At 39.3% G+C, this 11,377-nt stretch overlaps 7 protein-coding genes across 7 annotated transcripts in view; 4 read left to right on the top strand and 3 right to left on the bottom strand.

Annotated features, from left to right (window-relative positions):
* CBG13318 overlaps positions 1-1,286 on the top strand; it is a gene marked incomplete at both ends in the record, with an annotated part of 7,156 nt that extends 5,870 nt beyond the window's left edge. The window contains 3 exons of the mRNA XM_045243884.1: positions 7-264; positions 314-934; positions 986-1,286. Of these exons, the coding sequence (XP_045095121.1) occupies positions 7-264; positions 314-934; positions 986-1,286 (1,180 nt within the window). The remainder of the gene's footprint in view (positions 1-6; positions 265-313; positions 935-985) is intronic.
* Positions 1,287-1,471: 185 nt separating this feature from the next.
* On the bottom strand, positions 1,472-1,903 carry CBG13319 (the record flags this gene model as incomplete). Its single annotated transcript, XM_002641404.1, has 2 exons — positions 1,472-1,726; positions 1,778-1,903. The coding sequence occupies 2 exons, from the start codon at positions 1,901-1,903 to the stop codon at positions 1,472-1,474; spliced, it is 381 nt and encodes a 126-aa protein (XP_002641450.1).
* Positions 1,904-2,659: 756 nt separating this feature from the next.
* On the bottom strand, positions 2,660-3,699 carry CBG13320 (the record flags this gene model as incomplete). The annotated part of the gene is made up of 3 exons (XM_045243885.1): positions 2,660-3,376; positions 3,423-3,554; positions 3,601-3,699. 3 exons carry the CDS (start codon positions 3,697-3,699, stop codon positions 2,660-2,662), a joined length of 948 nt encoding a protein of 315 aa, XP_045095122.1.
* A 513-nt stretch (positions 3,700-4,212) lies between these two features.
* On the top strand, positions 4,213-5,212 carry Cbr-trap-4.2 (the record flags this gene model as incomplete). Its single annotated transcript, XM_002641406.1, has 3 exons — positions 4,213-4,258; positions 4,305-4,633; positions 5,108-5,212. 3 exons carry the CDS (start codon positions 4,213-4,215, stop codon positions 5,210-5,212), a joined length of 480 nt encoding a protein of 159 aa, XP_002641452.1.
* Positions 5,213-5,493: 281 nt separating this feature from the next.
* CBG13322 lies at positions 5,494-6,434 on the top strand (the record flags this gene model as incomplete). Its single annotated transcript, XM_002641407.1, has 4 exons — positions 5,494-5,976; positions 6,050-6,157; positions 6,205-6,257; positions 6,305-6,434. The coding sequence occupies 4 exons, from the start codon at positions 5,494-5,496 to the stop codon at positions 6,432-6,434; spliced, it is 774 nt and encodes a 257-aa protein (XP_002641453.1).
* A 475-nt stretch (positions 6,435-6,909) lies between these two features.
* Cbr-nft-1 lies at positions 6,910-8,593 on the top strand (the record flags this gene model as incomplete). The annotated part of the gene is made up of 8 exons (XM_002641408.2): positions 6,910-6,957; positions 7,013-7,108; positions 7,156-7,311; positions 7,373-7,528; positions 7,576-7,885; positions 7,951-8,175; positions 8,220-8,395; positions 8,438-8,593. 8 exons carry the CDS (start codon positions 6,910-6,912, stop codon positions 8,591-8,593), a joined length of 1,323 nt encoding a protein of 440 aa, XP_002641454.2.
* A 199-nt stretch (positions 8,594-8,792) lies between these two features.
* Positions 8,793-10,097, bottom strand: CBG13324 (the record flags this gene model as incomplete). The annotated part of the gene is made up of 4 exons (XM_002641409.1): positions 8,793-8,991; positions 9,042-9,515; positions 9,566-9,709; positions 10,012-10,097. 4 exons carry the CDS (start codon positions 10,095-10,097, stop codon positions 8,793-8,795), a joined length of 903 nt encoding a protein of 300 aa, XP_002641455.1.
* Between the last annotated feature and the right edge of the window lie 1,280 nt (positions 10,098-11,377).

An 11,377-nucleotide genomic window follows, 5' to 3' on the forward strand; every position in this document is an offset into this window, starting at 1 on the left:
ATCCAGTGAGCCACCTGCACCTGCTGCTGGAACCGCTCGCAAACGTGCAATTCGTGGTGGAGGACCGCTCGGTGGATCTGAATCCATTATTTTCAAGTCAGGCAATGAGTCTCAGGCTTCAACTTCCACTGTTACAATCCCAACAACTAACATCAAGTTCCCAGAACCCAGTAAAGATTTCTGGACAAAAAAAGATTCGAGCAACACCGATGGAGCAGCTTTAGGAAATAATGATGGATCTCTTTTTGCTTTCCTGGGCAAAGAGTATGTAGATTTCACAGAATTTTTGACACTCAATTTTTTGATTTTTCAGCGGTGATAAGTCTAAAGAGCCTTCGAAGTTCACTGGATTCTCATTTGGCAAAAAGCCAGAATCCGACACTGCAAAGCCTGATGAGCCAAAAACCACTGTCCCACTGTTTGGATCTACAACATCCGCTGAAACTACTGTCCCACTATTTGGATCTACAACATCCAAGAATGAGAACGTTAAGACAACTGGTTCACTTTTTGGAGCTATTTCCAAGTCACCAGAAACCACATCTGCGGGATTGAAGTCCTCAGATACGCCAGCTACTACTTCTAAGCCATTGGTTTTCGGAGAGCAAAAAGACGGGGACAATGCCGCAGCGAAACCATTCTCTGGACTTGCTTTCGGTGCTTCTCTTTTCGGATCCGGCGCTAAACAAACCACGCCATCTTTAAGCTTCGGTTCTGGAGGTACTAATACTGGATCTGGAGGTACCACGACTACTGGATCACTGTTTGGAGGTGCTACCACTACTGGATCGTTGTTTGGAGGCTTCGCTGGTTTAGCACAGAAAGCCCAGGAGAATCAGGCGAAAGGCGAGGGCGGTGATGATGACGAAGAGTATGTGCCGCCGAAAGTAGAAACAGTCGAAGTTGAAGAGCCTGATGCGGTAATCAGCAGCAAGTGAGTATCGGAACATTTTCACCGTTTTTATAATTCTTTACTCCATTTAAGAGTCGCTGTCTTCAAATTTGCTGACAAGGAATACACTAAGCTTGGCGTTGGAATGCTTCATGTCAAAGACACTGATGGGAAGTTTAGTGTACTCATCAGAGCTGCGACGGCGATCGGCACCGTTTGGCTGAACGCTCTTTGTAACAAGGCAATGAAAGCAACGAAGGTCGATGATAAAGGAGAACGAATTCGTCTCACTTGTCCGGTTTCGGCATCTGAAATGACCACACTGATGATTCGATTCGGCTCTGCAGATGTCGCTAAGAAGTTCGTGGAGAAGGTTGAAGAAGTCTCTAAGTAGCTCAGTCGTCATAATTCTGACTTTGATTAATTTTTTTATTCATCTTTGTTTCTTGTCGAAACACACCCATTCCGATTTCTATTTGTATTGCTGTCACATAAACATGAAAAAATGATTTCAAACTTTTCATAAATCAACAACGTCAGATAACAAAAAAGAAACGAATGCGAGTGAAAATCCAATGTTCACTCCCCAATTTCAACAGATATTTCCGGTTGTTTCGGCAGTTCCATTCGGCTTTTCAGAGTGACCGCAGGAAAGAAGCCAGAGCCGCCAGCGGCATTGGCTTCTGCCTGGGTGTATGGAACCTCTTTCAAAGATTTCACACGATTTTTGTGCAGTTTCGTTTTGCGATGAAGCTGTCGAGTTTTCTCGTCGATGAAATGCCGTTCGCACTCAATACAGTAAAACTGTCCGTTTCCAGGAAGATCATAATCGACCTATAACAATTTTTTCAATTTAGTTCATGTTCCGTTTGTTTGAATATTTACCTCTTGTTGAAGAAGCTTCGCTGCTTTTTCGGGTTTCAAGTCTTCGTGGATCTGATCCAAATCTTTGCCTGGACGCTTGCGAGTTTTATTCGAAATTGTGTGCTTTCTTTGTCCACCACTCGGCATTTTGCTGTGACAAAAAATTCGGTTTGAACCATTTCCGAACACTGTAGAGATAAAGTGAAGTTGAATAACTTCAGTAGGTCACATAGAAAATAGGATTTGTACGTTTCGAAAATTTTATATTTTTTTGGGCATAGGGAATGGGAAAAGATGAAAATAAAAAAATACACGGGCTCCGATCCTAGCTGTTCTGGAAATCAAAATCGAATATTATGCTTGTCTGAGAAAAAAAAGGTTAGAGAAGATTTTTTGCAGTCTGAATACGGTAGTGATATCGAAGCGGAGAGCCTAAATAGCACATATTAAGTGGAGACGCAGACACTATTTCTCTGCGTCTCACCTTTTTTTTCTCAGACAAGCATAATAGACTTCCACTGTTATCCCTATCTAATTTAGCCTAATCAGCTAAGCAGAGCCGGAAAAGAATGAGAGATGAACCATGAAGCAAAGGACGCGAATATTAGGGGAATTTTTGGGGTGAGAGATGGAGAGAGAGAGAATGAAGACAAAAGATTGGAAATAGATGGAAGAACAGAAAGAATTTACAACAAAAATAATATTTTTGGTTGGGAACACAAGGGAGAGTAATAGTAATTGACTTATGTGTGAAAAGAGTGGAAATGCGACCAAAATTAGACAAAGAAATAGACACATGAGAAGCAAAAAGAGAGATCACACCAGATGGAAAGAAGAGAAAATATTGAAATTGATGATATTATAAGTTTGGTATTTTCAGCATTCCTTTTGTTCCACCTGGTTTTACGCTTGTTGCTGAATTCCACCCATTCCTTGATTGGGATCCTCTCCAAGTCGGGCTTGTGAACCACCGGAATGGAAGAGGGAAAGTGACGATCCAAGTCCAAACATGTGACCGCAAATCAGAGGAGCAATTTGATTCCAGCTATCTCCGAAAAACTGCTTCTTGATTTTGAAAAACGTTGCAGCCGTCAAAAGTGCATCGGATCCTGCCTGATGACGAACTCCTTGTCGTTTTACATCCAACTGGTCAGCAACCTCCTGCAGACCACCTTTCAGCTTCGCTGATGCGCAATTCGGCGTTCGGAGAAGAATTTTGATGTCGAAACTGGTCGGGAACAGAGTTTTGTGACATGTGAAGAACATAGCTTCTTCTTTGGGCAGATCGCCAAGCGTTATACTTTTCAGAAGGTATCCAAAGTCGTAGCCCGAGGAGAATGTCAGCCATGTAATCCGCGGATCCGTAATTAGTCCAGATGTTGTCAGCAACTCGCCGAATACATGTGTTGGTATTCCCTCATGCTGAAAGAAGCTTTCGGGTAACTTATAAAAAGAAATGTATCTTGCCTGCAATGCGTTGAAATCAATACCCGCTTGACGCAGCATTTCAACACTGTCATGTGAAAACATGTCTTCGGCGAAGGAGAAATTGAAATTGAACTGCCAAACATCGCCCGTTGGGGGCAGCTCGCCTTTGTCGTTGACCATGGCAAATCCAACCTGAAGGGCAACGCCAACATAGATTTGAGCGCAACGGATGGACTACCTGTATTAATTTCAGCATGTTGACATTACAGAACACTTGCTGATAATTAAAATCTTCTTTGCTTCGGAACGTTCCCAATGGCGTCGCAACCACTCCCGGAAACTCTGTGTCCATGGCCACATATGGATAATCCTTAATAGTAAATCGATTCTAACTCAGTTTCTTTCTCTGTTCGTACCTCAACTAATCCACGGATTCGAGCGAACTCTTCTTCCACATTTGATAAGAAAACATTATGGATTTTGATATCTGGGGGACCACTGCTACTAGATGCCATTTTATCGTCTGAAAACCAAAAAAAGTTTCAAATGATTGCCAGAACGCTTTTAGCTATACAAGAAGCTCAACCGCGCTACAAAAAGTGTTTAAAAAAGTTCAAATATTCCTTCTTATTTCTTTATCGTCAAAATAGAGCCAAATACTGTTTCGCAAGAATAGTTCAAGCGTTTTAGAATCGATTCATGTGATGAAAAGAAATCGCGAGCAGAGTCAGTTCAAAGGCGCACATGGTTTCCTCCCCGCGCGGGTCTCACCACGCTGGCGAAAGAACTGCAAACTGGCTTGTTGCCAAGCGAGACTGTGTGGCTGCTTTTGCGTTAGAGAAGTTTACAAACATAATGAGAAGATTATTCGCCAAGAAAGTTTGCCGTAGAGTTATTCGTTTTAACATTTTTTTTCCTGATTCCGCTCCTCTGTTTCATTATTTTTGTCAGGACATTCTCTGCGATAGATCTTTTTTGTTAAATATTTTTACTGCCTTGGTTAATTTCTTTTCTATTCCCAGGTAAAAATGCTGAAGGCCGTCGTTTCACTTTGCTTAGTAGCATCTGCGCTGTGTAAGTATTTATTCGATTTATATACTTTCTATTGTCATTTTTTCAGGCGCCAAGTGCGACTCTCCCAAGTTCTCCGCTTCATCTTTCTCTACGACCGATGGATTCTTCCACTACAGAACAACTTTCATCACCGAGTTCACTCTTCAATGTAGCAACAACCCAAAGAACATCCAATACACAGCTGAAGTGAATGGCCGCCTTATCCCAGTCTCCACTTCTGATGAGACAGCCAAGTACCAAGTTTCCTGGACCCTTGACCACGCTGCCGCTGGAGCCCAAACTTTCAATATCAACATCTACGATGAGGAAGGAGCAGCTCAACTTGCCAAGAATCCATCCACCAGCCCACTCTTCACTGTGCAGCAGAACCATTCCGTGAGTTTTCTAAATTCATTTTAAAAACGAAAAAAAAGTATTGAAAAAGTATATCGGACAAGATATCGGACAAGAGTAATATCTGAAATTCCGACATCAGAGCGAAAATTGCTTCGCTCTCTAGAAACGGAAAAGAAAACAAGAGATTCATGACATAAATTTTTGTTTTTTAACAGATTCATACGAAAAATTGTATTTTCTGTGTTTAAAAAACAATTTAAAAAATTTCGGCTGAAAAAATATAATTTAAATTTTTAAAAAGCTTTGAAGCAGTTTTTCTGAAATTTTTAGTATATTCAGGAGAAAAGGACTTGAATAAAAAAATATGTATTAAGCTTTGAGTTTAATTTAATGATTAAACGATACAATTTATTTCCTTGATGAATTTATCGTTTTAATTTGAGAACATTTTCAAAAAATGAACATGTTCTGTATATCTTTGAAATCTGTGAATGAAATTCTCATGTTTTCCAGGGACTCGCCTCAAAGTCGCCAGTTTCTTCTGAGACTGTTGCTGTCATCGTTCTCGTCGTTGCTCTCTATCATGCCATTCGCCAAAAAACCGAACTCGTTCATTAATTTATTTTTCAAGCCTTTTATTGATTACTGGTCGAAGCACATATTGAATAGTGCTGGGTTGTTTTTATTTTTCGTTTTGTTTCAATTATTTGTAGAAATGTAATTTATTTATTCCTTTTTTTCATGTATTTTCACACAGCACTTTCCAAATAGCAATAAATTTCTAATACCCTACTATTGGGAGAAGCAGAAGAGTCAAGGTTGGCTGAGAAGAGTTAAAACACCCGTTCAGTATTTTAAGATAGAGTGAAAATATTCCAAAATAGAACTATCAGTTCAGAATGCTTCTGGCTCGATCAATACTTCATGCTGAACGGCTCTGCTGCTCTAGAAGCCTCTGTTACGCACAGAGTCAATTTCCATCAAGCTCATCGTGTAGAACCATTCACAGCACCTTAAGAGTGAGCGAGAAAGAACATGTTCAGAAGCCACAAGATCAGAAATGGAAATTTTTTCGTATGACAATGTCGGAAGAGCAGAAAGCTGCGAAAACTGCAAAAATTGAGCAGATGAGAGCAGAAGAAGCACCACAAGGCATTTTCGCAAAAGTGAAGTACTATTTCAAAAGATACTGGTACATAGCCGTACCAGCACATGCCGCTTCGTGTACCGCCTGGTTCATTGCATTGTATTTGGTGGTGAAGAGTGGAGTAGATGTGATTGCTCTTCTCGAATGGATGCATATGCCAGATGCGATTCTTGAAAAAGTCAAAAATACACCCGAATCTGCTGGTGTCGTTGTAGTTTCGCTCATTTTATACAAGGTATGATATGCCGTTTTCAGATTTTTTCATTGAGTTTTCCAAAACACATTTTTTTCTTAAAAATGGTTTTCAGATTGCGATGCCATTCCGTTACATTACTACGCTTCTTCTTATTCAAGCTACATTTTGGACTCTTCGAAGAATGGGAAAACTGAAGACAGCGAGAGAAGTCGAGTACAAGGTAAATATAAAAAACTGATCGCGAATTATAATTTTGAAATTCCTAAGGTCCGACATGAATACGAGCTCAACAAAGCGTTGCACGGAAGGAAATGGTACCGGTAAGGTGTTCATCATAATTGAAAGAACTAGACCATTTTTACTTCAGTTATCGTCATCTGGGAGTTCGCAGTGTGAGCCGGAAAAATAGCGTACACGCGACCACTGCTCATTTGGGACAAGTACAACGATTACAAAAAGAACATGACAAACTCAATGAACCAAAGAAATCTGATTAAATTACCGTTCTTACGAAGTTCTGTAAAATACCTTGACGCCTCTAATGGAAGTGCCCAAAATTTTTAACTTTGAGCCAATTTATCTCGGTTTCTACCAAAGATATACAATATTTGTAAACTGATGGATTGTTCATTTTCATATCACAAACATTTTATCAGTTAAAATTTTTTTATCTTGCATACGAGCCAAGATAAATTAGCTCAAACTTGACAATGTGGGCAGCCCTTCTATTAGAGGTGTTACGGTATTGTCTTTGTTTTAAAAGACCATTTAATGTACTGCTCGCCATAGTAACCTTTAAATAGTATTAATGTTATTCACTTTCTTGTTGGAGTATTAGTTCTTGCACTCTTGTATAAATTCTATTCGTACCCCTGTTTTTTTCATCGCAAAGTGACCTGATTTTGACCAGTTCAACATTTCTTTCCCACTCGACACTTATCATTGATTGTTTGTTATCTACCAGTCGATCGCATGTTGACCACAGTCATTCGGCGTACGATGGCTACAGGTCGACATTTTGTAAGTGACCATATTTTCTTTCTGAAAAGATCTAGAAGTTAAAACAACTGTTCAGATAGCAGTATGTCAAATGACAAGCGACAACGATCTGGAGAAAAACTTCGATATTGCAAAATCAATGATCGAGCGAGCTGGAGAAAGAAAGTGTGAAGTAAAAAAGCTCAGTATTCTGACAAAAAGTGAGAAACTGATTTTCAGATGGTCTTCCTGCCAGAATGTTTTGATTTCATTGGAGTGAACAAAAACGAGCAGGTTGATCTTGCGATGACGGCCGACTGTGTATATATGCAGAGATATAGAGATCTCGCGAAAAAACACAATGTCTGGTTGTCTTTAGGAGGACTTCATCACAAAGTACTAGAAAAGAAAAGAAGAAACTTTTTTCTCTAATTATTCAAGTTTTATTGGCTTTCAGGATCCATCCGATCACGCACATCCATGGAACACTCATCTGATCATCGATTCACAAGGAGCCACTTGTGTAGAATATAACAAATTGCATCTCTTCGATCTGGAAATTCCAGGGAAGGTTCGATTGATGGAGAGTGAATTCAGCAAGGCTGGTAACGAGGTAGGGGTTATACAAAATTGGATATCCGACTGTGATTCTTCATTCAGATGGTTCCTCCAGTAGAAACTCCAGTTGGATGTCTGGGTCTCTCGATTTGCTACGATGTACGGTTTCCTGAATTATCCCTTTGGAACCGACAGCGTGGAGCCCAGCTCCTCTCTTTCCCGAGTGCTTTCACATTGAATACCGGACTGGCTCACTGGGAAACTCTTCTACGTGCTCGTGCTATTGAGAATCAGTGTTATGTTGTGGCTGCTGCTCAAACTGGAGCTCATAATCCAAAAAGACAATCGTACGGTCATGCAATGGTTGTGGATCCATGGGGAGCTGTGGTAGCTCAATGTTCTGAGAGAGTTGGTCAGTTTGAGAAGGAAAATCCGATTTATTTTAGAAAAAATGAGATTTATTTTGGATATTTTCAGATATGTGCTTCGCTGAAATTGATCTGAGCTACGTAGCCAGCCTTCGCGAAATGCAACCAGTCTTTTCGCATCGCCGTTCTGATTTGTATACTCTTCATGTCAATGAGAGAAATCATGAAACAGATGATCTAAAGTTTGCCGAGTTCCCAATCCCAGCGAGCCACATTTTCTACAGTACTCCTCATTCGTTTGCGTTTGTCAATTTGAAGCCCGTTACTGATGGGCGTAAGTTTCAGGCAGTCTGAATTTAAAACAATGTTCCATTCCAGATGTTCTCATCAGTCCGAAACGTGTCGTCCAGCATCTGACTGATTTGACTGATGCGGAAACAGCCGACCTGTTCATTGTGGCCAAAAAAGTTCAAGCAATGCTTGAGAAGCATCATAACGTGAAGGCGTCGACAATATGTGTTCAAGATGGAAAAGAAGCTGGACAGACAGTTCCTGTAAGTTCAACTAACATTTGTGTGTCGAATTCCTATCTCCAGCATGCTCATGTTCATATCCTTGCTCGACGTTCTGGAGATTTCGGTGACAATGAAATCTACCAAAAACTAGCATCCCATGACAAGGAACCGGAAAGAAAACCACGATCAAAAGAGACGATGGCTGAGGAAGCAGAAGTGTATAGAAAACTCATGTGAATATAGATTGTATTATGAATGCTGTGTTTTTATTTTTGATCATCTAGTTTTTTATACAGTATAAATGTACCTTTTTAGTTGGTTCACTTTTGCAAATAACAATTCAGTTAGTAAATCTTCATTTAATTTGGAATGGAGAAGACGAAAAACCGGAAAATAACAAAGAAGCATTTTAGAAAACACAGTGTTTGTCGGCTAGTCATAAAATCAGATATGTTATGAAAGGAAGGATAAAGTTATCCATAGCACTGAGAAATGCTTCTAACACAGAAGCAATTAATGAAACTGAAATGATTGAAACTACAGAAGAGGCATCGTGGATGAAAGTGTTAGTGATAAGAAGGAATGTTAGCATTGAAAACATCATTGCCAGAGTGCCTTCTAAAGATTTTTCATTTCTGAAATAAAATATTTGATTTTTATGGTCTAGATTTCAAAATTTAAATACCCAGGCCACTTAGTCTCTCCCCACGTGGATCCCACAATCGCAGCCATTGAATCGCCAACACCAACTGCAGCAACTCCAGCGAAATGTGCCAGTTTTGGTTCGAAATCCGAGTCCCTGACGTTTCCAGACAACATCAGTGGTAAAAAGATTCCAACTAGCAGGTAGATTGGAGTAAGGAGCAATTCTGAATCTTGAGAATCCTTGAAAATAAGCAAATGCTCATTCAACACAGCTCCCCATGGAGGAACATTTAAGTATCGAAGTAGCTCGGTTAGAATGAAAATGCACAACCACAGCCAAGCACATAGCCAAGAGAAAAGTGGATCTAGAAGAATTCCAGATATGTAGATGAGAGATACTGTAAGATGGAAGAATTTTCTATGAACTGTGCTACTTCTTCCAATCGACGTGACGTAGACACAGAATACGACGGAAATGGCTACCATAGCCAGCCAGAAAGCCACCATATAGACTCTGAAAATAGTTTTTTTTTCAATTTGGGAAAGAAACTAGAAAACTATTACCTATTCCAAGAATTAGTAGAACCGATAACCATTTGAAAAAGAAGTTCCAAAGTTCCAAAAATGGATCGGTTCACTAAATTAGAAAATGCAAAAATTGCAATGGATATAACGACTGCGAACACGGCATTGATTACAATCGAATGTCTGAAAAATTTGATACTTGAATAAGATGTGAACAATCTTAAGACTGTGGCCGAAGGTCCCACAACGAAAACTACAATAACCTAATACAAATATGTTCATTTTCCGGATTTATTATCTCGAGTTTCTTGTGTTTCAGTCAATTTTCAAACCTTTATTTTGTGATTTCTTTTGGACAAAACTAACGGAGAACTCGACGATAACAAACCTATTTTTAGGTTACTGTAGTTTTCGTTCCAGGACTTTCGGCCACAGCCACCGGAATTTCACTTCCTCATCTCTGATTTTTTGTACCAAATTATTACCTTCGCAAAATCCAAGAAAACGCGAGAATCGTAGCAGTCGATACGGTAGCAACAACCACTAAACTACCGTACTCGTCACCAAACATTCTAGAAAAATCTATCTTTTGAAAGGAACAAAAGGAAGCTTTTATATATTTCTATGAATAGTAATATCTACAGTTTCAGTGTAGATTCCAATTAAGAAATTCGAAGATGTAATGTTTTATTTCCAGTGTATATGCAAAGAATAAGTAGATGTTTTTGAAAAGAATAAATGAAATGTGATGGATCACAATGAAAGCTTTGAAAGAGTTTCAAATAAATTACAATGAAAGAAAAAAAGTAGAAGTCTAAAAAAAAAATTAATCGATTGGCAGGATGACGAGTATTTATTGTGCTGGTGTCTGGAAATAATTATTGATTAATTTTTTCTCTTGTAATGAGAAATCAATTGACATGGCATGGTGTTCTTTTGAAATCTGTAACTCGCACCCCTCTATTTCATCTTGTTCACCCTTCCAACAGCCGACTGCCAGATACTTCAGAATCTACTCACATTTCCATGGCAACATTACCTTCACATGGGAAAACGAATTCCATATGTTCTATGTTCCCCTTCTATTTGCAACGAGCCCAAAATCACAGAAGATTGAAAAAGAAAAGGAGAAAAGAAGTATTTCTTCTTCTTCTTATAGTTGAAGCTAATTAGAAAAATTGTGGGAGTAAAAGGCGAATCAGGGATACTGGAAGTTTCAGAACCGGTCAGTTCAGAACTTTTCTGCATTTTTGCATAAATAAACGATGTCATTACTAGAGGTATGCAAAATTAAACTCATATTCGCTGGAAAACTTTTTGCGTACTTTTCGACACCGTTTTTGTAAACTTCAGTTGTTTTCTTTCGATTTTTCGAGACTTTTCGAGTGTGAACTCATTTGATGCGCAGTAACCACTATGCAAAAATGCTGAAAAGTTCTGAACAGTCCGGTTCTGCAACGTCGAGTTTTGAAACGTCCGGGAGCCTCAAATTTTGATAGGAATATTTCTGATTTTTTTTTGGTATTTCAAAAACTCCAAAGATCCCAAAATTTTGAAAACCGAACATTTGGAAAAAGTTCGAAAAAACCATTCCTAGCATCCCGCCATAATCTCAAAAACAGTTTTCACTTCGAAAAACTAAAAACGAAGCATCAACGCATTGTTCATAATCACCATCGAACCAACACCTTTATGCCCTCGGATTCTGACTTTACAAACATCTGGATATCTCCTTCCGAAAGTCACATCAGAAAAACATAAACTCGGTTTTTTTTCGTCTTCGACCATATGTCTGTCCGTCTTCTGGTTCTCCGATTACAAAAAGTGGAGGAGATGAAGGAAAGTTTTTGT

This window comes from Caenorhabditis briggsae, assembly GCF_000004555.2.
Source record: "Caenorhabditis briggsae complete genome, chrIII, whole genome shotgun sequence".
Taxonomy (NCBI): Eukaryota; Metazoa; Nematoda; class Chromadorea; order Rhabditida; family Rhabditidae; genus Caenorhabditis; species Caenorhabditis briggsae.